We start from the raw sequence: 25,931 nt of genomic DNA, 5'->3' as shown, positions 1-25,931 counted from the left end.
TTTGGGATGGCGCAAAAGCGAAAGTTTGAACGGATTTAGCAACATGCACGCGGCAGTTCCTTTGAAACTAAATGTTAACTACCAAGGCCAATTTGCAGCTTTCGTGTTTACATGTTAGTGAATGCTTGCCGCTTGGCAGTTGGCACATTTGCTGCCTTATACATTTAAAATTAAAGACCGCCGCCCGCTTGCCCTAAGGGCGTATGAGACCTTATACTAGTTTATTAATAAAGTGTACTCGTACGGACTGTATACAGCGTCACTACACACATTTCGTACAACTTGCCTGCTTTGATGGCAAACTGATCGATAAATCCAGCCTTGTCCAGGATGTCTCATGTACGTATCCCATGCACAGTGATTTCAATTCGGGAACTTTATACAAGTTGAATACAAGTATATGAATTTTGCTCCTCTACTTAAAGTTCGCAAGTTCTGCGAAAGGCAGCAAATGTGCTAAGGTACACCTCCATATTTCCATTCCTGATTTGTCAAAATTATTGAGTTCTGCTGTTGCGTTCGGAAGGCTGTGCTTTGCGCATGTTCACAACAGATCAGAGAACCACGTAGTTGCTTTTTGTTGGGATAAGTTTGAACGCGGATTTACTGCGCTTTCATCGATGTTTTCCAATGCCTAGTGGTTCCTTTTGTCGATTAGGAATGAGTCGTCGCCTGGGATATTCCATGCCTCATTTTGGTAAGTATGTGTCCTTTTACTGCGCTCGTGGAATTGACTGATTCCACTAGTGTTATGGCTGACTTATTGGTATGGACGCGCCTAATAAAGCTAATTTCTTCCTTTTCAGGAACTAAACCAAACAGTGCACCTCCGCCTGGTCTGAATTCTCGTGCAGAGAATCACCAGATGAATTCGGAGTGCGCTGGAGGCGCACTTTCTTCACTGAGCAACGGAGCACCATTAGCGATCAAAAATGAAGACCTAATAGGGCATTTCGAGTGTCCTGGTCAGTACTGAGTTGTGCGTGTTCTGTACAGTTAAATTCCAGTAATGTTTACTTTACCAATGCTTTTATTTCTAGTTTGTTTTGATTATGCCGTTCCTCCATTGCTACAGGTACGACACATACATTTGCAGTACTGCTGATTTACATCCACTTTAAAATTTTACAATGTCTTCAGTGTCACAGCGGGCATTTGGTGTGCCAATTATGCAGAGAAAAACTGAGTTGCTGTCCCTCCTGTCGTGGCCCCATTGGTACGCATTCGTTGTAAAATTAATGATTTCTGCTGTAAATTGTCCACCAATGGGCAAAACCGTTGCCAGCCGTTCTTTACCTGGTTCGTGATTTTTAGGGAGCGTCAGGAATCTGGCTATGGAGAAAGTTGCTGCAACATTAGTGTTTCCCTGCCGATTCAGTAATTCAGGCTGCACACAAACTATGGGTTGTTTTGTCAAACTGAAGCACGAAGAGGTATGCGATTTTCGTCCCTACACGTGTCCATGTCCCGGAGCGGGCTGCAATTGGAATGGCCCGCTGGAGCAGGTGACAACGCATCTGAAAACTGCTCATTCCAGTATCACCACTCTTCAAGGTTGTCTTATTTTTACTTGGTTTGGTTCGATAAGTGCTTTCCAGTTACAGAGTGGGTTTGATAACTAGTTGACGATGTTATAGGCGAAGATATCGTATTTCTGGCAACGGATATATCACTTCCGGGAGCGGTTGATTGGGTTATGATGCAGACCTGTTTCAACCATCATTTTATTTTGATTTTGGAAAAACAGGACCGAAACGATGGATGCGTTTTTTATGCAGTGGTCTATTTCGTGGGAAACCGAAAAGATGCAGAAAAGTTCGCTTATAAGTATGTGTTTTGTATTGCACGCGCAGGCATCGGTGATCTAATGGGCATCTTTTGCCAGATTGGAACTTGGTGGTGATAGACGCAAGTTGACATGGGAAGCCACCCCGATTTCTATTCTCGATGGAGTGAACGCTAACGTTTTTAGCCGCGATTGCGTCATGTTTGAAGAGGCCATTGCCAAGCAGTTTGCAGAGAACGGGAATTTAGGCATTAACGTCGCCATCACGACGTTTGAGCTGCTGGATGCAAATATGCTTGCTGCGGATGACGCTATGTTCGATTAGTCGCTCGAAAAGGATTAGCCTGGCGTGTTTGTGGAATCTGGTTCGGATGTTATTGTTAAAAACAGGTGGTGCAAACGCCTGCTTCGTAGCTGTACAATATCGAGTTTGGTTGGACATTTTTTGTCGTCTTTAATGTTCTGTACCCTTTCAGTCGTCCCAGTGTTTCAAATAAGTATGGGTTTTACGAAGTATATGATATTTTTTAATGATGTGTAGATAATTATAAATTATTCAATCGTGTAAATTTTAACGCTTTCGCTAACTTCCGCAATGGACAAGTATGTATGCAGTTGTTTTATGAATGTTCGAGTTCTGTATTTGGAAAGCTATCTCTGCTTGGTTAGACTTTACCGATCTCTTTTTCTATTTGCAATAAAATTCGAAAAACGGACATCGTATATTGTACGGCAAAACCACGTGGAGTTCAAGATCGAAACTGCCGCAAAAGATCGAAAGCCACTTCAACGGCTTGCCTTGTAGTTCGCGTACGTAACACAACAAAACCGTATTCAATATCACAGAAGTCAACTAAATATCGTAGAAGGCCGAGATTTCACAGGATCGTCAAGCAACGAAAAATTTTCCTTTCCATCATCTGTCTCAAACCTTAAAACTCTGTATGACGAATTAGTAACATCCTTCTCGACATACACAGTTGCCGCACTGAAAGGTCCACTAACGTAAAAGACCAGCTGAATGACCTGAGCTTGGCCGTCGGTAAACTGTGCTGATCTACGGACAAGGAAAAAAGTTGCGGGAATTCCTGTTATAACCGCACAAGTAGGATCTGCCACCGGTAGTGACAGCAAGGAAAATGTATACGATTTACTTACTGCACGTGTCGCCGACGGCCTCTTAACGAACTCAGTTCTCCGTACGCCTTCATAGGAGATCCCAAAATGGACTGCACCTGCAAAAATATTTCGTTTTAGAAAAAGCCGGTAACCAGGAACACTTCCTAGGAGCCTACGATATAGGTGCACAAGGATAGTACTGTGATTCCATGTTTATTAAAGCGCACATATTCCATCCATTTCACATCTGTGTAGAATTTACGTGCAAACATAATTATCAAGGCCACCAAGACACAGCATTAAGACTTGAGGATTAGTTAGAAAATCTTAAATTTTTCAAGTACGCTATCAGTGCGAATTCAATATTTCCTCTCACAGTAAAAACCGTGCTAGTCAGCAAATACGAAAAGAAATTCTTTTCTAGAGATGGTTTAATTTTGCTCGATGAACAAAAGAAGGCAACCTATTGATAAAAACAAAACATGGTAAATTACCCTGGGATCTTTTTTGCAACGCTTGAAAGCTTCAGAATACACTCCGCTTGGACTTGTCGATGAAAAAAGTTCCCGCAATATAACAAAACCCATCAGTCCTAAAGACAAACGACTGTGGATAAGGATTTCCGCATCCTGTGCTTAGGCAGACGGTAGACCACTACGCCAATGAAATCATCACGAGTGCGTAGTCGTACTCGTATTCTTCAAGCAAATTCCTGTACTGCTCTATAGTAAGCACTCAGGAGTCAGGACGGGTGCGGTGTACCTGTAACCGCAATCCCTGCGATAACTATTCCAGTCCAAAACGCATCCTTTCCGGCTTGTTTCACTACAAGAAGACAAGCCCTGCGCCTTTTATGAAGCGTTATTGATGCAGACAGCAAACTTGCAAGACCATAAGAATCTGCAGTTGTTACCCGATTTATGCACAATTTTAAACTCTAAAATTAATGGTACATAAATATTTACAAAAATATTATCAGGTACGATTGCAACTAGCGTAAGAAAAATTATCATCAGCCATTACGCATTCCAAAGGATACTGCAACTGAACAACTCCCTTTAAAAGTTCCATTTCACAGCCAAGACTACATATCACCGAAATGACCGATTTCAAAGCTTTAGCGACATCATGGTTTTAGATGCCTACGGTATGTTATCAGTCAGACCCTGAACTTACCTTTTTCCGCGGCACTTGTACTGGGAAGACTGGAAGCTGGCTTGCTCACAGACATATCAGAGGCAGTTCTCTCTTTTGATTCATTTTTGCTGGACTCCGCTTTTGCGGAGATGTTTCTGCTGAACATAAAAAACGCGGTTCCATATTTCTCTGCGCTTCCTTTCCATACTAGTTTTGAAACCACTTTTTTGCAGAGCAGCGACCTCAAAATCATGATTTTGTAGTGCAAAAGAATTGGTTAAAATGTGATAACAATAATAAGTTGCGAAACTTGTACCAGCAGAATAGATTGCAAAAAAATTGTATACATACAGTTTCAGTCGTTCCACCACAACCATGCGGCATTTACGTACATTTTCGTTTTGTTTACGTTTTCTGTTTCGCTATCGCTTGAGACAATTTTTACCATATAAATAATTATTATTTTTACAGTTTACTGCAACAATAAAAGCGTTTAGGACTTACCGTTTAGTTTAACAACAGTAGTTACCATTGATGCCATACCACTTTTGTTGACAGAATGAGCTCTCGTCATTCAAAGGGGCGAAGCTCAGGGGAACATTCTCGTAAGCGGAGTTATTACGATGGCGGAAGCGATGCAAGCCAAAGAAAACAGTATAATCGTCACCGAGAACGAGAACGCGCGGATAGAGACCCAGCTAGAACAGATACGCCGTTGTGCGAACAGTGGGACGGATATTTTCAGGACAGCGACAGTATCCACTTCGACCTCACATTCAACTGGAAACCGTTTAAATCAACAATATGCCGAATGGTCTTTGGACGTGGCGGCTGGCTGAACCCGGGAACAGTTGTCGCTGACACTCATAACGAGTTCTGGGCATTTGTATCCCGATTTCTGTCAAAAATAGCCCAACAAGCACGAGTGAAAGGTACGTATGGCCGTGTTGCTTATTTATTGTTTTGCTTCAAACTTTGAATTGTTTACTGGCTTCGTATAAAAATCTACTTAACTAACTTGAGGTAGAATTTCGTACGCTGGAGAACCTAACCATAAGGTTTGATATGAATTCTGGCTAGAAAATTGTAAATTTTACTTACGGTCCCGGAATTTCCGAACAAATGATTTTCGAGCGCGAATGACAAATGTTTTGATTGCCGCCTTGGCAGGTTCCATTGAAAAATTTGAACTGAAAGAAGCGCTAAAAAGATTCCATTGCCGTCCTAAGCACTTCAACATTGTTAACCGTTATCGATACATCCGAAGCGACAACAGTAGGTTATCGGCTGCTGATGACTTTTTTTAAATTTTTCCCGCATTAGCTTCTAAAAGGCAACAGAGCGTTGACGCTGTTTGTATTGAATTGTTTATACATTTCAAAAGTTTAAAGACAAATAATTATTAAATGCTTGCAAGTTGCAGTTGTTATCACCTTTAGTTAGTGTAACATATTTGCGGCTTTTCATCCATTTAGATGACGTTCCGGAATTGTCATCTGATGTTCTAAAGAGTGTACATTATTTTGTACTTTGCTATATTGATTTTCTGGAGAAGCAAGAACTTCAGAAACTTAGAAAATTACGACAGAGCCAGGCAAACCTTCCGATTGCAAATTATCGCCAACGTATTCTGGACGCTCTCCACAGCCATTCTTTGGTTGTTGTTAGTGGTGATACTGGTTGCGGGAAATCTACTCAGGTAAACTAGCGCTGAATAGGAGATGCTTAGTATTAAGTATTGCGTTCTTTTCTTTATAATTGTACGGTTTTTTTCCACGGTTAAATTAGTGGAGATATACAGTACTAATGATTTGTTAGTTCTTATACCAACGAAACCAGACTACCAGGAAAGGTGACGTTATAATCGCAGTTATTGAATTTCGCTTTTTTCCAGGTTCCTCAGTATTTATTAAAGGCTGGTTTCGATAAAATTTGTTGCACGCAGCCGCGACGGATTGCTTGTATCTCCTTGTCGAAACGAGTGGCTTTCGAAACTCTCAATGAATACGGATCTCAGGTGGCGTATCAAATTCGTTTCGAGAAGACCAAGACAGCTCACACAAGAATCGTTTTCATGACCGAAGGTTAATAACAGTAGTCATTTGTTATTGTATTTGGTTTTCTACTTCCTCCTCAGTATTCTTCGAAATGAAAGATGAGTTTCTTGAGATCATAACTTTAATCCCTTGCGACTGCTTTTCTGATTTAGGTCTGCTTTTGCGTCAGATCGGAACCGACCCACTGCTGTCGCAGTACGATGTCCTTGTTTTGGATGAAGTGCATGAACGGCATCTGCATAGTGATTTCTTGTTGGGTGTGGTTCGTTGTTTGATGGAGCAGCGGCAAAATTTAAAGATCATCCTTATGTCGGCCACGATTAACATAGAGTTGTTTGCCACATATTTCAATGATGCACCCGTTATTCAGGTAACATACCGGTAATTGTTGTTGATATTGATAAAGCAATGTTGAATACTTGATACTTTAATAATTTTTTAAGTATCGATTATTATAATATGTGCCATATTGTAATATAGTTTCGGAATGTGTTTTTGCAATCCTTTGAGAAGCCTGTATTTTGCAATTGGTAAGGTGCGAATTTCGGATGCATATTCATATTGCGTACACGGTACACCGAATGTGTATGAAAGTACTGCACACCCTTCGCTATTGGTGTAGGTTCCCGGAAGGCTGTTTCCCATACAAGTTGTTTATACTCCAGTATCTGTCGAATCGCGATCTTCTTCCTCTGCTCGATTAAACCCATTGCCTTATGTTAGGATACTGCAAATGATTGACAAGAAGGTACGTTTGCTTTTGATGGAAACTGGAAAGTTTTCTTTGTTTGACTTGCATGCAACTTCATAGTATTCCGAAAAAGAGCGCGGCGATGTTCTCATGTTTTTAAGTGGAATAAACGAGATCACTACTGTTGTGGAGGCGGCTAACGAGTATGCGCAGCAGACGAGACGGTGGATTATTCTTCCTCTCCACAGCAGCTTGTCACTCAGAGAGCAAGATAAAGTATGAATAGCATTTTATGATTGTTTATCAGTATTAGAATGCTTATAGTTTATTAAAACAAAAATATTCACAACGGAGTTCATTACATTAGAAGAATGTCCGATTATTTCTGGCATATTTAGGTGATTGCAAAAATGAATGGCTTTAAAATTTTGAGTTTGCTTATGGGCATGTTATGTAAAAATTAACGATTCCTTTGCGAACAGGTGTTTGATATTGCTCCAGATGGGATTAGGAAATGTGTTATTGCCACAAACATTGCTGAAACCTCCATTACTATCGACGGCATTCGCTTCGTTATTGATTCAGGCACGTTAAAGCGAGCAAATAGGTTTACCGGCTCTACTTGTAAGGAACATGAGCTACTGTAACAATTTCTTGGTTGCAGGACGTGTGAAGGAGATGAGCCATGATCACAAATACCGGATGCAGCGGTTACAGGTGAATCTCTTTGTTCAAACGCATTTTGTTGTTAAACTGTACTAAGAATATTTTCTGACGCAGGAATTTTGGATCAGCCAGGCTAGCGCAGAGCAGCGCCGGGGGCGAGCGGGACGCACTGGTCCTGGAGTCTGTTACCGGTAAGAGGATAAACCGTCCTTTTATGTATTCTCGTTTGATCTGTACGACCGTACGAGCATACATTCAAACTGAATGTAATAAATTAAGCGGATGCAGGATTTTTGTAGAATTGTGTTTTTCGTTTAGCATGTATCAGCAGTCTGATTATGACGAATTTTCCCCGTATTCTACTCCTGAAATTCAGCGCGTTCCCTTGGACAGCTTACTGTTACAGATGATTGCCATGGGTTTGACGGAAGTGCGTAAATTTCCTTTCATTGAACCTCCAGACGATACTGCCATTGAACAGAGTCTCAGTAACTTGAAAAGTCACAATGCAATAACGACAAAAGAAGAAATCACTCCAATGGGAAAAAGTTTAGCCAAACTTCCACTGGATGTTATGATTGGAAAAATCCTAGTTTCTGGATCTTTAATACTGAGACTGTTAGAGCCGGTGCTCTTCATAACGGCTGGACTAAGCGTCCAGTCGCCCTTCACCAACCGTGCATTTCGGGATTTGGAATCGCAGAAATTATTGGAACAGCTATTTTCAGACCATGGCGATGCGCTTTGCATCATTCGGGTGTTTCACGCTTGGCTGGAAGAAAAACGACGACAGACGGACAAGAATGATAATACCAAACGGTGGTGTCGAAAGCGGGGAGTCGAAGAACAACGGCTTTATGAGATGACTAAACTAACTGGGCAGTTTCGAGAAATTCTTCAGGAACACGGGCTACTGGACATGAAGAAGATTTTGGAAGAAAGTTTAACAGATCGATGGCAGCGAAAAGGCGAATTAAAGCAATTGCGATTTCTGAAACGAACCGCTCAGAAGACCAGCAAGAGTCGAAAGATGCTGAGCCTGGAAGAGGACGCAGGCGCCAGCGATCAAGAGAAGGACAGCGACGAAGTTGACATACAAAACATTGATTTTCAGTTGCAAAATGACCGGTCAAACGTAGATGATATGTTTGACGCAACCACAGATCTTACTCAGCATGAGAATCAGATTCTCAAGATGATCTTGTGCAGCGGCTTGTATCCGAACATTGCAATTGCGGACGAGTGCAACAGCTATAAAGTTGGTCAAGACCAAATTTTTCATACAAAATCCAAACCATATGTGGTTTTGCACCCCACTAGCATTTTTGCATTGCGCCCGGAAATTCTGCTGGTTAGTGAAACGGAGATTTTTCGCCCAACGGATAGTGCGGGACTAACAAGGCGAGAATCATTCAGCGAAGGTCATCAGTTGCTTTTTTACGTCTCTTTACTGGAAACCAACAAACCTTATCTGATGAACTGCATGCGGGTTCCAGCATTGCATACTATGTTGCTTTTTGCTTCGTCTATCGATTCGAATGGAGATTGTTCCAGGTAATAAAAATTTGAGCGGCAATTTTTGAATCCAAAATAACGGAAGGTCCCGAAAAATGGCCTTTTTAACGATGTATTTGTAATACAGGCTCGTGTTTGATGGATGGATAGAAATGCATGTTCATAATATCGAAGATGCTCAATCACTTTTGGAGGCCGCCATCTGGATACGAGAAATATGGAATAGCCTCCTAACTTTGCGTTTATTAGGTAAGTTGTTTAGCGTTTTCAGGCTGTAATGTATTTTTAATCGCTGAGCATTTTCCAGAATCCGAAGTTTCTGCAACAGAGTTTGGCCGAAAATCTAATAAAACTTCAAAATCTCTGGAAAGGGATCTCGTAGCAAAGCTAACCAATTTTGCGGCATCTCCTGTTCTTTTTTCTATTAAAAGATTGTTGGCCGCTGATATGAAACTGCTTTATGTGGGCACTTCTGGTGGGTCTTGGAACATTTGAAACTAATGTGACATTTACCTGAGCTAGTTTTTCATGTTTCTGTTAACAGAATCGTTTTCTTCGAATCTGCCAGAATCGTTGCATGTGAACATCATCAAAGGCGGGGTGACAGCTACACCATACTTCACGTACCAATGGTGCGTAATACTGGATCATGTTTGCCACGTTTTCATTTAAAGAAAAATAGGGTTGGGTAAATAATTTTTGAAAATATGTATTGTTGCCTTGAATTTTATGGATATGTTGTTTGTAGCCTTGCAGAGAAAGAAAGGTGTACTACAGATTGCAGCTGGACTTGCTCAAATTGCGATCAGTCATTCAAAGGCTCAGTATTGGAACGCGTAATGCACTTTACCGGGTGCATTTCTGCACAGCCAAATTTAGGTACGCACGCATTTTTAGATGATGGAATGAATGATTATACAATGCATAGTTAATATTTATGCATCCAAAGTTCGATTTGAGTTTGGCGTTAAGTTTTTATGATTTTCATGTCTTCAGAGACCAGTGAAAAAGTCGACGACGACGAAAAACCAAGAAGCGCCCTTGCTAAAGAGTACGCGTGCTCTGAATGTGGAAAAACCCTGTTGCTGACACCTGCTGAAATCCTCAAACACCGGAAAACCCACGTTTAAAGCTGAAGTTTGCTCAGGGTGAAAATGCTCTTTGTGATAACAAAGCTTTAGCCGCCTTGTACAAATATTTTGTAAATAAAACAATGACGCCGTAAGGCCCGTAACAAATTACGTCAGGCCCGGACCATCACAAAACTTTTCTTTGACTCAAAATGAAATTATAAGTCATCGAAACCAATAAAATCAATAACAACAAAATAATGGTGCTGCGAGCTCGTCGAATGCTCGTAGCCAAAAAAACATCACTTACTGCTCCTTCTTAAGCTTAGCCGGCACTGATGCCGGTTCGTCATCTTTAAAGCTGTTAAACACTATCACAAATAAGAAAGTGCCCGCAATCATTGATAAAGCACTTATATAATACGGGAATGCAGATCCGATGAATCTTTCGTATTCGGTATGCTTATATGGGCGCACGGATACCTGTACAAAGCGATATTTATCAGCAACATGTGATCAAGTCGCCACTCCCAGCTAAACTCACTTGTGTAGTCGAAAATAAGTGAGTGTATCCCAATCTGTCATAATCCACTTTGAATTGGTAGACACCGTAAACATCGGGAACCACAAAGTGGGCGACAAACTTTCCATCTGTAATACGGCTTTTGTATTACAACCAACAAGAAAAACGGAAAACAAGTGTACCGGAAGTACCTTTTCTTGTCAATTTCGTGCGAACGAAAGGATCAATACGAACAAATTCGAGCTGTACGTCTTCACCGTGGTAAGGCACCCATTTGTCACCTTGTTTTTCGGTAATTTCAATGGTATACACAACATTATCTTTGATCGTGTAATCGGCTGGCTCAGAGAATTCTCCTTCGCGATAGTGTCGCACAGCTCCCACTTTCAACACGCCAGATTCTTTGAACACCCAGTTTGCCAGCGCGATCGCCAGGTCGGCGTTTCCTGCCTTTCCGGATCTGGAAATTGTGCAGAAGAAGAAAACATAACCGCACATGCACGGAAATAAACGCATGAAATATTTTAATTTTTGCAGTACTACTTACTGCGAAGAAGATCCCTGATTTTCTCCCTCAGCCGGATTAACGGTGGCATCGAAGAACTGGTTACTAAAAAATTCCAAGGAACCGGAAACCACAACACGGGCATTATTCCTGGCTTGCAGTGCTCCAATAAGAGCAATATTCCGGCCGATTCCGGAAGGAAACTACAGACCGAAACCATCAAATGACATCGAGTGACTACTTTCAACCTTCAAAATGGCGCTACCAAAGAAATCGGACGGGTAGGATGATGCGAGTATGCCGTGGAAGGCGCTCTTAAAATTTCCAAAACAAGCGGATTTTCCTTGTCCGGCAGCAAACTGTGAACATGAAGGAACAAAAAACATTAATTCGACGAAAAGCATCACTATTTCTGCCGAAATCACTTACGCGACACCACGGAAGAGCAAAGGAGCATTCGCGGGCTTGCCGACAATGGTCGGTGCTTTTAGCAGGGCTGCAGAGTCAGCAATAACCGTCGAATGCTGCAACAACAGAGCGGCTTTACTAGGCTGCGCTTAAACCCAAATTAACGAAGCAGAATGGAAAACTGAATATTAAATATGTACCCTTTTAAATGACATTTTACTCCATTCTAAAGTACTATTTGCTTCGCTGCTAATAAACGGAAAACTGTGAATGGTGATCAAAAGGGAACGAAACCTTACCCAGCCGTCGTCCAGTTTTGCGTCATAGTGAAAATGATCCACAACGCGACTGGTATCTTCGTCCAGTTCGAATCCAAATTCAGCTGTCAAATCGCGGATCGCTTCGCCTAATTCAGAAAACAACAGTTTGCAACTCTTTTTGCAAATCTCTTTGCAACAGCTACACACTTCAACTACTCACTTCGCTGATTCAATAAATAACGTACCAGGAGTAGGCGCTACCAACTGCAAAACTGCTGCACTACGGTTCGCAGCAAAAGACGTAAAAAAAGACTGTTGAATTCAAGAAATTTCTAACCCAAATTGTCTCCGGCTGCCACAAGTAAATTTCCACCATCATCAACAAAGTTGGCCAAGGCTTCCACTTTAACCTGCCCACCGAATTCATCCACAGACGGCGCAAAAATTATTATATGGTTGTACAGGCGTTCTCCGTATTTAAACAATGTCAGGGAAGCCGCATCGGCCTGCTTGAAATCCAACTCAAATCCTTTGTCTGCAATTAATAGCAGTATGAGTTCTAGGTCAGATTAGGATTGTAAGAAGCCGTAAAGAAGCAGCACAGATAAGTGTATTAAATCTACATTACGGTTCATTCGGTACTTGAGTTACCTGTTAACGATTTGAAAAACTTTGAATGGGTCTCCTTAATATTAGCATTGTCCAACAGGACGAGGACCTTTTTGTCCCCCTTTGCAATCAGCTCGGTTCGAGTCGTACTGGCAAATAACAGGATCGTTAAGAAATTCAAAAAATTCATCATGATTCTAGATTTTCAGTTAAAATAATGAACATCTAAATTTGCAAATTTTCTGGCTGATTGATATTTTGTTAAACGTTCTACTGAGTTCCTTTAAATATGCAACCTCTTCGCACCTAAATATATGGTGACGCGGCATCGACACCGCTGCGCGTCACACTGTCAGTCGCACACGACAGTACGTGCGGTTGCCATTACGCGGCTAATCACTGGAGAAGTGGGAATTAAGCATGCACATATGTATGGTATTATAATATATAATATTAAATTAATAAACGGTACCCGTACTGTGATTTTATTCGGCTTTGGTAGTTGCATCTGGAGGTCGCACGAAAATGATACGAAAACTCACGAAAAGTCAAAACGGCAACACTAGGCTTCGGCCAGCATAACTACTGTACGTAACAAATCGCCTGCGCAGGTTTACACCAATTAAAACCATCGAATTTTTAAACATTAAAAAAACATCCAAAATCGTTAGTGTCTCGCATGACCTTAGGACATGCGTTAAGTGTACCCAAAACAGCCGCTGCATTTCCACGGACTACCGCTAAACTTAAACGTTGTCTTAAGCGGCGGCGGTAGATCGAGGTTCCCCGGTAACTTCACGGATCTTTCTGCCGACAAAACGGATAAACTCGGCGAAAGGCGTTCCGAAAGTCCCGAAGGTCTGGACTGCCAGCGGATAAAAAAGATATCCTAAGTCTTCGATAAAATCGTACTAGTACGTATGTCCGGCGCTTGCTTGCTTCTGCCCGTACTCGTACTTATTTATCGAATAAATAATTACCGTTTAATTTTATCGTTATTAGACTGGAAAAGCTATGCGTGGAAAACGCTGTGGTACGAGTGGACAAAGTAGTGAGAATTTTCACTGAGAAATGATTCACAAAAACTAATCACAACTTATGAAATTTATGAATTAATTAAGTATCTCTACTGACTCTACAGTAATTCATCCTTTCTATGCAGTGCAAGCACGTTAGCTCTACATGTAACATGCATCCGGATTCTATTAAAAAATATAGATACAATACATGTATTGTACGTCAAAAACACTCATGAACTGCCTGTGCATGTATGCCATCTATGCTTATAGCTTCTAGTAGTATCCGTAGTATTATAATTCCAATTTATGTGCTGTACATATAAATTGTGCTCCTACCTATATGGTGTAATTCATATCAATAAAATTTTATTTATGTGGTCACAACAAGAATCAGCGCCAAAGAAACGTATAAACAACTCCAGTGTTGACACCTACAAAAAACTCCACTCACTGTCAGCAACACATCTTTGCAAACATGAAATAACATCTGAAACAGCAGAACTATTAAAATTTCGTGCGTAAAGTGCTTCCCATCCGGGTTAAAAATGGCCACCGAGTCTTGGAAGACAAAATCTTGAAGCAAAAGGAATCAAAAATATTTTAAAACCAAGAATACAGCATAAATAAGACAAGCGTTTTTACAACAGATTTCGAACAGAAAGAATTATCGTCGCACTGGGGTTCCATCGGCAGGATACGTCTGGAGCAATTTCGGTGCGGTATCCATCACACGAAGCAAGAGAGATTCAATATAGGTCTGCATTCGATCGATTTCAGTTTGTTTCTCGCCTAATCGTTGTTCAGCATCCACAAGTCGAGCAATCAGATCCTGAAAACGCAAAATTAGCTAATGATCATCACATTCTAAACAATATCAAGCAACAAGATTCCGCTTTCAGTCAGTATTGCATATTAAAATGGCCACTGTATTAAACATCCTACATCAGCACTTCCAAATACAGATCTGTAAATGCAGCGATGATTCGAGTATTACGGGTATTCTATAGTGATTGCGTTAACGGAAAGACATAATGCAATAATAACACAAGCATTAAAAAACAGATCCTAACTGATACAGGGTACTTAAATAAACATAAAATGCGAGACTGGTTTACCGCTTTTTCCAGATGTCCATATTTTCTCATCATTTCCTTCGAAACATGAATCGATGTCGGAGTTACCGGTTCCGCCGGCTCCGTGAAGCGTGGCTGATGCTTCGCAAAAATATCACCATTCAAGCGGGGTGATTTTTCCGACGTATCACTCAGCGTGCTGTTCCGTTTATTAGCTACAAAACAAGCAAAGTGCCAACTTAACTCTTCCCAAAGCCTTCGAAGTGGCAACTTTATGGCATACCGTAAGAACTCATTTGAACTTACTTTCTACTGTCATACTCGACGACTTGTTATAGCTTTTCGAATAATCCGGTTTGATTTCCACCTCACTAGGAGTTCTTGGTAAGGTGTTACTGCTGCCATTTGTCTGGACGAGGAATGCACACTAATGTCAACAACCAACAAAAATGACGAAGAAAAAACCAAGATACTATACCGAATATATAACGGAATTGACAATAGACTTGGCTTTATTGAAACTGGACGACTTGGTCACCGGTGCTGTTGTGGCAGCGACACTCTCGGGTTGTGTGACCACAATTTCCGGCTCGCGGATTTCGGCATTGGACGATGTGAAACTCACATCATCACTGAGCTGTGACATACCAAACACGCCGCGTAAGGCCAAGCTATTGAGATGGAGCTGACGCCAGACACCCACTGTAAACAGTCATCCACCCACCATTACACATTACACGTACCTTCTCCGAGACAATGCTGCGGTTGGCACTCAGCTCGGGCGTCAATTGCGGCTTGGAGCCGTACGATCCGTAACCGCTGTCAGCTGGGGTACTGGTTTGTGACGCTAAATGGGTCTTCGAATGTGAGCGGGATAGCGACGAAAATAATCCACCACTAGATTTGGGACTGGAAGTGCTGATATCCATAACAGATCCATGATGTTTTCTGTTAGGAAGGGTTTTACCTGAAAGCCCATACTAATTCAGTCCAGAAACAGAATCCAACAACACACATCGATAAAAAACTGTAAAAAAATTCTGTCCGCCCTATCGACGGTAAGTAAATTGTACATGATACTATTAAATTCTGCGATGTTACAAAACAAACAATGACAAAAGAACTGCTTTAAAATGCTTCTATTTAAAATAGTATCTGTGTCGCCTTATCACGATTATTCACGCTGTATAGTGATGCACCAGCCTTCCGGCTGAGGAAACCTACGCTGACGTGACAATAAGGTTATCGAACAAAGAAGACGATTAATAAACCAACGATCAGATCCGGATGTATCATGTAACAACTTTAAGCGTATTATGAAGTCCGATACGATAAGCGGCCTTAAACAATCCTCAGCGTTGCGCATTGTTTATTATCCATGAGAAATGATCAGTTCCCCTGTTCACACTACCAACACAACCTGGCCATCAATTTACCGAATGTGTTCGACAGCGTCGACCGGAAGCTGGAACGCTCCTTTTTCCCACCGTTCTCCAACAGATTTGGCACGCTCACAGCAAGATTTTGCACATAGAAATTCAATCGCACTTGAATTTCCCCGCGATATTTTTCCTCTTTATTAGAATCCTTCTTCTTACTGCGCAGCGGAAACCATCTAAAACACAGGAATTTCATGCACGGAAAGTATGCTACATTACCGATTTTCCTCTAATTTCAAGTCCATACATATTTTTGGGGCGTTCGTAAAAATTCAGATCTTGTAACGGAAGTTCCACGCGCCCAAGGAAGTCATCCGTACCAATAGTGTGTTTATGGTAAGCGGTCAAAACAATCGATCCCGTCAAGTCCGCAATACGTCTGCAACGAAGAATTGCGAATCCCGTTAATATAAGTAAAGAAATTAGCAGTGATAAACACATACAAGACCAGCACGACAACTGTTGGTCGACATATCCAGAAGGCACAGATACTTGAATCGCAAAAAAACCTGATTCGTAGTGCTCGCAGTATGGCGAACAATAAACAATTTCATGCGCGCATTCAAAGACCAATCAAATTATGATTAAACTCACTGCCGCAGATAATGTCGAAGGTAAAGTATTCGTCTTTTATGTAAAATAATAAACCCTACACTCACTTTGCAGGCTTAATTTATCATTTTAAAATGGTAGAAATTTCTTGTCCCAAGCTAAACCGTGCAAATATCTCAGAGATTGCACAGATGAGTATTATAATTATGTATTTTTTTTAAATCAAACATTAACAGCAAGTAGCTCCAGGTAGCAAAGGTCAGAAATTGGCCATGAAAATTGATTCCTACTTTATAGTTGTGCAATAAAATTTACGCATTGTTCGCACTGTTCCAAAGTAACCACTTGACAAGTACGCCTTCATCAACGGGAAATATCGCATCTCATGCCAATGAAATTTGCTTTTTTTCTATATTTTTAGGCTCTTCCAAGCGTGAAACTTTCCTCGATGCTTTTCCGCCTACTTTTACGCAGCGTCGGCTGGCATTGATTAGCAAAATTAGCGCAAGCATTTAGGAGCTCTTAGCATTCACGAGTGAACACTAATGATGCTATTAAATCGACAAAAAGCCCAATATCGACACTGATACGGCTACCCGCCTGACCCATGGGCAATGTCAAATGCAATCTGAACAATTCACAAATATCCACGTCATCGCGCTATATCACTTACAAATCACACTCCTCGTTCCATTCCGGAGATTTACTCTTTTCCTGCACGGATGTTTCAAATTTTTCTTTGCCCAACTGGATTGTGACATAAGCATTATTTGTTTCTGGATAACAAAAATGACAATTTCGTTAAGTCACTGACAGCAAATTGTGCAAATGTAAAGTACTGCTAGTTCTGCAGAGAATTTCTCTACAGTACAGTTAAAGTACATTTCTCTACAGTACAGTTTCTCTACAGTACAGTACTCTCTTGTTAAAGCGTAAGTGTAACAGCTAAACAACCGCGAATCAGTAAAAAGTGCTGCTGTAAAAACCCAGGACGCAATTTATTACAAATAAGATTATAAGTGCTTGCGGTAATTACTGATATTACTGACACTGTTTATACATCCTACGCTTGGTTAGAATAAACAGTTATAAAATAGATGGTAAATCGTAGGTTTTAGTCTTAACTCGTACAAAATTATAAATTATAACAAGTCTGCGGCGTGCATCAACACAATTCAATGCTAACTTTCCGAGCTAGCAATTTTCCTGCAAACGCATCTACCGTGTATTAAGTACCTTAAGTTATCCTAATAAAGTTATCCTTGTTTAGAGTTACTTTTCTACAACAAGATTAAGTCTGATAAAAAGCACTGGTAACAGGCAGCTGATCACTTCAGTTTAGAAGAGCGTCAGCTGGAGGCAGGAGCTAGGTAGAAGTTCCCAATCGTAAGGTTTCACACTACGCTGCTTCGCTTACGGCCTCGTGGATGCTTACCTCCATTCTTGCTTTTAGGAATTAAGTTCTTCGCTCTAATAACCGTCACTTGGACGTGTGTAGGCGACCAATGTGACATTTTGATCCTCAGTCGAACAAAATGCGATTATAACAAAAACACGCAAGTAGTCACATGTGTCCGATATTGCACACAACAAGTCAGAATTTCCACGTTATCCCTCTATATACAGATACATATTAAGCAACAAAGTAAGTACCGCAAATGCGAAGGTTGATCATCAGATTCAGCTGTAAACGACAATTCCCTCAGATCTGCCGTATGGTACAGCCCACTGTAAGTCATTAATTTAATTAACACTAGAATCGATGCGATGTTCTGGAGTTATCATATTATCACTGAATGAACCACAAATACGAACTTTACGAAGTATTATTAAAGTAAAATTGTAAAAACCAAATTATTCCAAGTGTACGAGTTAAAGCAACTTCATTAAACCTGCCAGCAAGCAATGGAGATTTAAACGGCATTAGAAAATCTGGCCCAACCAGTGGCATACCATCAAATTTAACGGTACCGTACAATAATGTACGGCACTAATCGGTGACTAATAGTTAAACTGTCATCCATATATTACGTAACGCCAAAAATCGCCAAGTTTGACCCCCTTCTCTTCCCTGCGTATAGTGCCTATTGCCTAGTCCTACTGCCTACTGCCTAACGCTTTTTGTTAATATCATTTATCGATATCAGGCAAATAACGCTTCTAAACACCTCTCCTCCCCCATTTCGCGCTACGTAATTCAGAGATACTGCCCAACAGTTTTGATTTCATACTCGTACAGCACGATGTATAGCCTAATGCCTGCTATGGTACGTGGTCTTTGGGAGGAGGTGTCAATTAAAAACCACACAATATTATTGTGTATAAAAGGTACGGTACATACTGTACGGTGCAGTGATTACAAAAATATACTGTACACGCGAGCACAGTTTTCAGTTTTGTACCTGTAATAATGCGGATTTCGGATTGTTTTATATTTTTTTATTAAATGGCAGCAACATGTACATTATATTACATGTACATTTCGTTAATACCACATGCCCGCACTTAATATTTCATATCTGTATCAGCTACATTAGTTTTATCAAAGTTTGCAATTTGTTTATTCCTCCAAAAACTTTAGATTGAAGAAAATAAGCACGATTCTAGTCCGTAGAAGCAGCTGTTGTTATGTTGCAAAACGCTGTAGATATATTTGACAACGGAAAAGCATTGAAATCCAGCGAGGAAATACAGCTCAGGATCTACCGTATACAGTACTTGAAAGCCGAAACGGCACCAACCGGCAGGGAATCATACGAAAAATTAATGTCTGTTTGTTGCCCACCCTACTAATGCCGCTGCACGAGTATCACGCGCTTGAATTTTTAGTGAGTTACATTCTGATGGTTATATTGTACTGTAAGAGGTCGCAAATTTTGTAACCGATTGTGAAAATAAATTAGCTGAAGTAGAGATCCAGATTTTCTGTATGCACTTCCGGATACAAGAAACAAAAGCATGTTCCGATGAGGAGTTTCTTATAAAAAATTATATTAATTTTGTCAAGAAACGATTGGTACTCTCACCTGGTCAAGAAACGGTTGGTGCTCTCACGTCAGTTACGTACGGATGCAAACGGGGTAATTAAGAAATGCGCTAGCGCAGGTTGCCGGCCATGCAGGGCTAAATTTTGTAATTGATCATGTTGTTGAAAAAAGTATTATTGTTGTTGAGGGTTTATCACCGTAGTCCTTGATTGGACCGTTGCTCCAACAAATTTTGATTGAGGTCATCTCTTCATGGCAGCGATGTTATTGCAATAATTTATTATTGATTATTAAATATTTAATTTTATGTATTATTTTTTATTTTTCAGTTTCTTATTTATTATTGCTTATTATTATTGGAAAAAGTATTACAAACACGGTTAATAACTTTAAAGTACAATTTTTGTTGCTTATGGAAACGAGTACTAGTATTCAAAGTTATTCGTTTCCACAAGCCTGAAAATAGTAAGTATAATCGGTTTAAAAATTTTAAACAAAATATGGAATAATGAGCAAAATATGAGAAAAATCGAAGTGTAATATTTAATATTTTACTTCGAAACTTACAAACAGCCTACTTTTCATAACAGATACTTCCTCTATCACTTTCGAAGCACAATACCAATAGCACATCTTCATAAATATAATATGGGAGCATAAAAATACAATAAGGAAGATGGACCGAGTGCAATGGAGAAGAATGGATCTTCCGCGCATTCTACATAATTTTAACAATTTTAGTTTTAACAAATTGAAAATTCGATCTCTTGAATCTTTTTATTCAACGCTCAAAGTACAAAGTAGAGAAAAAACAATTCACAAGGCAAGTCATTCAAAAAAGTCGTACAAAACTCTAATCTTCTACGCAAAACGTTCATAAACGGAACGGTATTTTTTGTACATATTGCTATCCATTGTTTGCATACAGTCATGGTACAGACTACAGACAACAAGCGGCACGGTAAATCCAAAAGATTGCTGATCACGGAGCTTGCTGATAGTAATGGCTCTGGAACAGCAAAAACCACGTACCATGAAACCCATAACCGTAAAAATATTAAAAAGCAGGAGAAACTCATCCAACTTACGACTGCAACCAACACCGCCTAAGGCCCTAAACTATACATACGTATATCGTGTTGCATACTACGAGTATATAGATATAATCGTATACATACGTTTACAGAAAGCGTTGCTATCCTGTACTTCTAACAAGTAAGATGCAACTACAACGCTGCGTCAAAAACTGAAATTTGGTCATAATAAACTTCTTGTCTGCCGGCGAGTCCGATGATTAATAAGTTCCCAGGTAAAGATTTTTGTGATGGTCCATATAACTGTTATATCTGTATATAAGTACCGATCTTTCGATGCATTATGATTTCGATGCCTCACGACTTCCGCTGCAGCTTCAGGACAGCGATACATCACAAGTTTGACCGATGTACGGTACTTATCTGTATGTACATTGTAAAGCGGTACCATTGTGACTGCGCCGGTAACAACCTACACTAATGTTTGCCGTTTTTCCACGAAACGAATTAACGAAATTTGTCAAGAAATTAAATTATAGCGGATACTGTACTGGGTTTTATTACTTATTACTGGATTTTATTACTTATTATTGTATTTCATAGGCTTAATTTTTTGTTTCAGTCCTTGCTAAATGTTGCAACTTCGTGGTGGCTCTACAATGCACCGTTGTACGCCCTTTTTATCCGAAAAGCGCTCTTATTATTATTTTCCTTATAGGAGCTTATATAATTAATCAGCACGTATTGAATAGCCGTGAAGTGCAGTCGAATTTTACTTGCACAGATATGACAGCTCCAAAGAGAATTTAATTAACTATACATGAAAATAATGAATACTGCTAGAAAAGTAAACTGCAGCGATTACACAGGAAAGTCGAATGTTGTATAATAAGTATGCATATACCTTCTGAAGAAACGAAAACTTGTACTCGTAACTAAATTAGTGCGGTTTATTTTTTATTTCCGATTTCCACGGTTTTTAACAATCGGGACCACCACACCAATGAGTGAACGCGCATTGTAGTGCTCTAGAGCAGTGTGTCAATATAAGTTATAAATTGTAACGTACGCAGATTAAAGCGCGGCGATGATAAGCTGGAACAGTGCGGCATACTGCCGATAGAAGTATTAACTTTATTGGAATGTCTTGCAAACTGTGCTTTTGAAACTGATAGTAGTTAGGTCAGACATATATGATCGGTGACAGTTGCACTTGAAAAAGTGACTTTAATTTTAGCTAAAAACCGGGCAAACAACCGAAAACTGCTAGAAGTTTCACATATTAAGAATATCATCTGAATAAGAACTGTTTGCATCATCGCTGCAGTGTTGGTGCTCATGAGAATTGCTACCATTATGTAGATCAACATCGCCCATTCCGGACAGATTTGGCGTCGGCGTCATCCGTTTTTCTGCAGAAGCAGCCAGACTTTGTAAATAACACATTTCCTGACAATTATTTTTTGCTGCTGTACTCTACAGCCCAGTGTACTTGTTTTACTACGGATTTCATAATTATTATAAATCCAATTTACAAAAAGAAACACGCCTGTATTCCTAAATATCATTAAAACATACACTGCTGTGTACCTTTCTGACGACGGTTGCAAAACCATACACGAACTACCTCCTTCTCCAGCTGTAAACTATCCGCCAAAGCTGTAATTTCTTGGGCACTGGGCTTTGGATTTTTCTGAAAATAATTTTCCAAGGCTCCTTTCACGGTTATCTGTACAACAGAATTACAACTTATAAAATTAGTGCAAAAGTATAGTATACGTCGCCAGCAACGCCACTACTATACGGTGCTATTACACTACAACTACCGTATACACAACAAACTACGGCAACACACATAACGCTGGAACGCCACACGATACGTCAAGCTAGGCGTTTTAATAATACATTACTACTGTAAGTAAGATGATCATATACTGTACCCGAAGAATATACCCGCAATTTTTATCCCCGAAGATATACCCGAAATTTTTAAACGTCCTGTACTTCTATTTTTCACTGCTTTTCAGCTCTCATGCAGGTAAACTCAGAACGAGCATAATTCGACACCGCTGTAGCTCTGCTCCTTAAGAATAGCTTGGCTAATTTGGGCTATTGTGTATTAAAAGTACGACATTTCTTCATTAGAGCCATTATCCTCGTTTGCGTCGTTCGACCCACGGCAGTGTACGTGCTACATAATTTTTTCGAGCACAACCTTGCACGGTTGCACTTACAATTAACTGCAAGCGCGATCACTGAATAAACAAACTTAAGGAAACCCAACCGTAATTGTAAAGGCATTATGATAGTACAGTAACTATTCACAAGTTAAAAGGATGCGCGCTGCATAACATGGAAAAACATACGTTTGCTCTATGTTACTTACCACTTACAATATAACAAAAACTCAAACTTCAGAAAACAAATTAAGTTCGTGTTTTAAATCGATCTTTAAAACGGCATACAGCTAAACCGACACACACGCATTCTTACTTCTATACTGGTTCGTTTCTTTCGCTTTCTTCCAGCTGCAGCTAGCTTTTCTTGCATGGCGCTACCGGGACTGCTGTTAGTGTTATCGGCTTCCTCCAGCCATTTGGCGAGTAAAGGACGGAGCTTGCACATATTCTTGAACGAAAGTTGCAGCGCCTCGAACCGACAAATCGTCGTCTGGCTGAATACATTGCCATACAGCGTGCCCAGAGCAAGACCGACGTCTAAATAAGAGAGAGGTCATGCGCAAAAGCTTTCAAAGACTGCAATCAAATCGCTCACCTGCTTGTGTATAGCCTAAAAATAAAGAGAATACCATATCAGTATAGCGGAAATGCAGTAATGAAATCAATAGCTTCTTATAATAATTAGAGCATAATTTTTATCGTGAGGGGCAAGGTTGCACAGCTGTAAAACATTATTGCCAGTTCTGCAAGAAATTCGTTTCTATAGTTCGCCATCTCCTTAAAAATCAGAAACATCTCATTTTTACCACCTAGTGAGTCATTGAGTCAATCCCATATTGCGGCCGTAAATATCGTTCAAAGTGATCAAACTGTTCCACAAAGACCATTAGAGCAGCTATTCGTATATTCTGCGGAACAAGACCAGATTTTTTGTTTTAACGCTGTTTCATGTTGAAGAGGTTAAATTGCTGCTTACATAAAAGCGTCATTATGTTGAGGATAAAAATCGTTTGTTAAATATTTACATGATAGCCAGAAACAAGGTCCGCTTTCTTTGTCGAAAGATATGTAAATTCAACCCAAACAAGGTACGCGGTAACCGAATGAATGAAGCAGTGCATCCATTCAATTAACAACAATGTCGTCTAGCACTGCCGTATTGGGTATACACATTCTGGGTGAAGAAAGTTCATACGAGGACAACTGACCTCAGGTCACCTCCTTGCTATTAGCCGTCCAGTGGATAGCAGATACGATCTGTTTACCTAATTTAATTCTCCGCTGCTTGAACTGTTTAGCAAACTGCTCGAGGTCATCGCTGGTGGGCAGTTCGCCAGGGTCATCCAGCTCCAATGGAGTGAGCATGTCTGGCCCGAATGGTCGAGGCCGCAGATCGCCGGGACTGCAGCGGCGCATTGATGCGGAGAAATCACTGGGCCATATCGAATTCCCCGCTTGTTGAGAAAAAATACTGCTAGCCGTCCCCATACCATTGGGTGCACCATAATTGTTCTGGCCATAGGTGGTTACCGAGGTGGCGGTGTTCTGAAAGGGCGCTGGATTACCGGTAAACTGCCAATACGGTTGTAACGATGTCCGATTATTGAAATTGGTCACCGACGTCATATCAGCGGCAGGATGAGATAGGAACTTTTGATCGCTACGTAATCCGTTTTGCAGGACATTATTCCAGTCATTTTCAGCATGGTGGGATGCCGCGTTAACTTGATGTTGCCACAGCGTCGGATACGCTGTCTGATTACTAAACAATGTGCCCGATGCCGGATTCGACAGGGATGCTGTGGCGGCAGTTGGGTTGATGTTGATGTTGTGAGCAGCTGCTGCCAGCGATGAAACTGAGTGCATACCCGCGCGCACCGTGTCGCAGTAATTATTATTGTGGAGTGATGCCGACGACGTGTGGTGTGTTGCCATTATACACACGACGGCATGAAAATTAAGCAGGGAATCAATCAAAACACACTTGCCGCTGTATACGCTAAGCGCATATTAACTGGAGAATAAAACAGCTTAATCTGATTAATTATGATTCCAAGAGGTTGATTTGCTGCTTAAATGAAGGCGTCATTAATACTGATGTTGAAGAGTGAAACCGTTGGTGAGCAAATTAAAGCTACTAAACAGATTCAACCGCTGAATGCGAATGGACTGTTTTACACTGCAATATTAAGTCAATGGGTTGAAATTATACAACAAGAAAAAGCATTGTCGAAAACAAATGCAAAAAGTTATTGCCAGTCAGCAGGCGTTTTGAAGTGAACTGTGTCACAAACGGTACAGCCGCAACGATTTAGATGGATCGTCCACAAAATCATGCTGCGGGGCAGTTCCAGTTACTTACATTGCGCGCGCGCAAGCGACCATGCTGGCGCAACGCAATGCTATTGGAGCCAGTACGAGTGGAATGATTGACAAGTATTTGGCGTAATCCAATTGAAACATCAAGTTAGCGGCATAAGCGGCTTTTGTATGGTATGAATCAAAGCCACCCACTGCTCGCAGGACCGTGTCGTAGCGCATCATCAGTTTTTGGCAGAAGTGTGCATTTGTAAAAAATGGCCAAGGCGCTCATCACAGAATCGCCGCAACCATGTGGAATGGTGCTGGTAAGGTGGAGCCAACCTAATGATCCATCCAATATCGTGCATTGTGCTTACAACATGAGCGCCAAGCTTTTTCCGCCATTGTTAAGCGCTGCCCCCTACGTGCCATATCAGCCAAGATGTCACAATTGTGCTGAAAAGAAAAACATCACAGTCAGCGCGGTAGAAACATTACTGAGCGGCAAAGTGGATTAGCAATTGACCGGCTCGTATGGTCAACTAGATCATGATAATAAGTAGTTGGTTTTTAAGTGCACCTTGCTGCTGTGTGCGCTTTCTGGCACAAACGTTTTCTGCCGTTTTTGAGTAGATGTGCTTCACACTTGATTATTGACCTCAAAGATTCAAGATCCACCGAGTGTGGATGGAAATTTATGCGGCTTTCCATCGGCGGTGTGAACATCAACATAATGATTATAAATTCGCCAGGCTTAACCTGTTTTTGACGACTAAACGACAATTTGGCCTACCTGTCACAGCTACGTGTACACTGGCAGTGAATGCCAATGCACCATTAGCAAATGTTAGTGCTGACATCTTGTACCATCTCACACCGCTAGCACGGCGCTTTTACGGTGTTAGCTACTTTTCGACGGATCCTAAGCATCCTGTCTCCAAACTCTAAAGTACTGTTATTCATATTTCTATACAGATGTTGTCTTTACGCAACGTGATGA

The 25,931-nt window shown here is 40.7% G+C and overlaps 6 protein-coding genes across 7 annotated transcripts; 2 read left to right on the top strand and 4 right to left on the bottom strand.

Annotated features, from left to right (window-relative positions):
- The first annotated feature begins 292 nt into the window (after positions 1-292).
- Positions 293-2,496, top strand: LOC129582573 (E3 ubiquitin-protein ligase Siah1-like). 2 transcript variants are annotated; one of them, XM_055474113.1, is made up of 8 exons: positions 293-461; positions 659-697; positions 807-965; positions 1,041-1,075; positions 1,141-1,216; positions 1,315-1,554; positions 1,638-1,827; positions 1,886-2,496. In XM_055474113.1, the coding sequence occupies exons 2-8, from the start codon at positions 661-663 to the stop codon at positions 2,109-2,111; spliced, it is 963 nt and encodes a 320-aa protein (XP_055330088.1). In that variant the 5' UTR covers positions 293-461; positions 659-660; the 3' UTR covers positions 2,112-2,496. The 2 variants fall into 2 exon arrangements, with proteins under 2 accessions (XP_055330088.1, XP_055330078.1); XM_055474103.1 differs by having other exon boundaries at positions 294-697.
- LOC129582585 (mitochondrial import inner membrane translocase subunit Tim21-like) lies at positions 2,427-4,349 on the bottom strand. The gene is made up of 5 exons (XM_055474125.1): positions 4,082-4,349; positions 3,668-3,730; positions 3,400-3,497; positions 2,945-3,021; positions 2,427-2,843 (listed from the first exon to the last, which is right to left on the bottom strand). Exons 1-5 carry the CDS (start codon positions 4,293-4,295, stop codon positions 2,636-2,638), a joined length of 660 nt encoding a protein of 219 aa, XP_055330100.1. The 5' UTR covers positions 4,296-4,349; the 3' UTR covers positions 2,427-2,635.
- Positions 4,350-4,511: 162 nt separating this feature from the next.
- Positions 4,512-10,235, top strand: LOC129584995 (probable ATP-dependent RNA helicase DHX34). Its single transcript, XM_055477474.1, has 16 exons — positions 4,512-4,974; positions 5,213-5,317; positions 5,518-5,741; positions 5,937-6,126; positions 6,252-6,469; positions 6,722-6,847; positions 6,911-7,066; positions 7,273-7,375; positions 7,455-7,507; positions 7,571-7,647; positions 7,775-9,010; positions 9,099-9,220; positions 9,279-9,446; positions 9,516-9,603; positions 9,720-9,850; positions 9,968-10,235. The coding sequence occupies exons 1-16, from the start codon at positions 4,602-4,604 to the stop codon at positions 10,099-10,101; spliced, it is 3,504 nt and encodes a 1,167-aa protein (XP_055333449.1). The 5' UTR covers positions 4,512-4,601; the 3' UTR covers positions 10,102-10,235.
- LOC129585005 (dolichyl-diphosphooligosaccharide--protein glycosyltransferase 48 kDa subunit-like) lies at positions 10,154-12,644 on the bottom strand. Its single transcript, XM_055477486.1, has 9 exons — positions 12,389-12,644; positions 12,075-12,272; positions 11,777-11,883; positions 11,499-11,593; positions 11,335-11,428; positions 11,112-11,272; positions 10,756-11,024; positions 10,586-10,692; positions 10,154-10,524 (listed from the first exon to the last, which is right to left on the bottom strand). The coding sequence occupies exons 1-9, from the start codon at positions 12,537-12,539 to the stop codon at positions 10,348-10,350; spliced, it is 1,359 nt and encodes a 452-aa protein (XP_055333461.1). The 5' UTR covers positions 12,540-12,644; the 3' UTR covers positions 10,154-10,347.
- Positions 12,645-13,714: 1,070 nt separating this feature from the next.
- LOC129584863 (rab11 family-interacting protein 2-like) lies at positions 13,715-18,358 on the bottom strand. Its single transcript, XM_055477244.1, has 9 exons — positions 17,865-18,358; positions 17,103-17,205; positions 16,125-16,256; positions 15,875-16,053; positions 15,182-15,405; positions 14,917-15,075; positions 14,745-14,847; positions 14,481-14,653; positions 13,715-14,194 (listed from the first exon to the last, which is right to left on the bottom strand). The coding sequence occupies exons 1-9, from the start codon at positions 17,941-17,943 to the stop codon at positions 14,030-14,032; spliced, it is 1,317 nt and encodes a 438-aa protein (XP_055333219.1). The 5' UTR covers positions 17,944-18,358; the 3' UTR covers positions 13,715-14,029.
- Positions 18,359-21,592: 3,234 nt separating this feature from the next.
- On the bottom strand, positions 21,593-25,110 carry LOC129586654 (POU domain, class 3, transcription factor 4-like). The gene is made up of 5 exons (XM_055479979.1): positions 23,896-25,110; positions 23,226-23,240; positions 22,944-23,167; positions 22,041-22,179; positions 21,593-21,862 (listed from the first exon to the last, which is right to left on the bottom strand). Exons 1-5 carry the CDS (start codon positions 24,563-24,565, stop codon positions 21,726-21,728), a joined length of 1,185 nt encoding a protein of 394 aa, XP_055335954.1. The 5' UTR covers positions 24,566-25,110; the 3' UTR covers positions 21,593-21,725.
- Between the last annotated feature and the right edge of the window lie 821 nt (positions 25,111-25,931).

This window comes from Paramacrobiotus metropolitanus, unplaced genomic scaffold (assembly GCF_019649055.1).
Source record: "Paramacrobiotus metropolitanus isolate TYO unplaced genomic scaffold, Prichtersi_v1.0 Parri_scaffold0000002, whole genome shotgun sequence".
In the NCBI taxonomy this organism is placed as follows: Eukaryota; Metazoa; Tardigrada; class Eutardigrada; order Parachela; family Macrobiotidae; genus Paramacrobiotus; species Paramacrobiotus metropolitanus.
Note: the sequence above shows the minus strand (reverse complement) of the source record. Positions and strands in the feature narration are given on the sequence as shown.

Bases quoted from the DNA above. Each gene is read 5' to 3' on its own strand.
- LOC129582573 (XM_055474103.1), top strand. From the start codon at position 631: ATGCCTAGTGGTTCCTTTTGTCGATTAGGAATGAGTCGTCGCCTGGGA. The intron at 698-806 runs GTAAGTATGTGT...CTTCCTTTTCAG, and splicing joins ATATTCCATGCCTCATTTTG to GAACTAAACCAAACAGTGCA. The intron at 1,828-1,885 runs GTATGTGTTTTG...ATCTTTTGCCAG, and splicing joins GCAGAAAAGTTCGCTTATAA to ATTGGAACTTGGTGGTGATA.
- LOC129584863 (XM_055477244.1), bottom strand. From the start codon at position 17,943: ATGTCACATTGGTCGCCTACACACGTCCAAGTGACGGTTATTAGAGCG. The intron at 15,406-15,874 runs GTAAATTGATGG...ATGGGCTTTCAG, and splicing joins GACGCTGTCGAACACATTCG to GTAAAACCCTTCCTAACAGA. The intron at 14,848-14,916 runs GTATAGTATCTT...TTCCTCGTCCAG, and splicing joins TCAATTCCGTTATATATTCG to ACAAATGGCAGCAGTAACAC.
- LOC129582585 (XM_055474125.1), bottom strand. From the start codon at position 4,295: ATGATTTTGAGGTCGCTGCTCTGCAAAAAAGTGGTTTCAAAACTAGTA. The intron at 3,731-4,081 runs GTAAGTTCAGGG...GTCTTCTTGTAG, and splicing joins TACAAGTGCCGCGGAAAAAG to TGAAACAAGCCGGAAAGGAT. The intron at 3,022-3,399 runs GTAATTTACCAT...ATATTTTTGCAG, and splicing joins GTTGCAAAAAAGATCCCAGG to GTGCAGTCCATTTTGGGATC.
- LOC129585005 (XM_055477486.1), bottom strand. From the start codon at position 12,539: ATGATGAATTTTTTGAATTTCTTAACGATCCTGTTATTTGCCAGTACG. The intron at 12,273-12,388 runs GTAACTCAAGTA...TATTAATTGCAG, and splicing joins GTTTTTCAAATCGTTAACAG to ACAAAGGATTTGAGTTGGAT. The intron at 11,594-11,776 runs GTAAGGTTTCGT...CTGTTGTTGCAG, and splicing joins CAAAACTGGACGACGGCTGG to CATTCGACGGTTATTGCTGA.
- LOC129584995 (XM_055477474.1), top strand. From the start codon at position 4,602: ATGAGCTCTCGTCATTCAAAGGGGCGAAGCTCAGGGGAACATTCTCGT. The intron at 5,742-5,936 runs GTAAACTAGCGC...GCTTTTTTCCAG, and splicing joins GTTGCGGGAAATCTACTCAG to GTTCCTCAGTATTTATTAAA. The intron at 7,648-7,774 runs GTAAGAGGATAA...TTTTTCGTTTAG, and splicing joins GGTCCTGGAGTCTGTTACCG to CATGTATCAGCAGTCTGATT.
- LOC129586654 (XM_055479979.1), bottom strand. From the start codon at position 24,565: ATGGCAACACACCACACGTCGTCGGCATCACTCCACAATAATAATTAC. The intron at 22,180-22,943 runs GTAAGAATGCGT...TCTGTTGTACAG, and splicing joins AGAAACGAACCAGTATAGAA to ATAACCGTGAAAGGAGCCTT. The intron at 21,863-22,040 runs GTACACAGCAGT...CTGCTTCTGCAG, and splicing joins TTGCAACCGTCGTCAGAAAG to AAAAACGGATGACGCCGACG.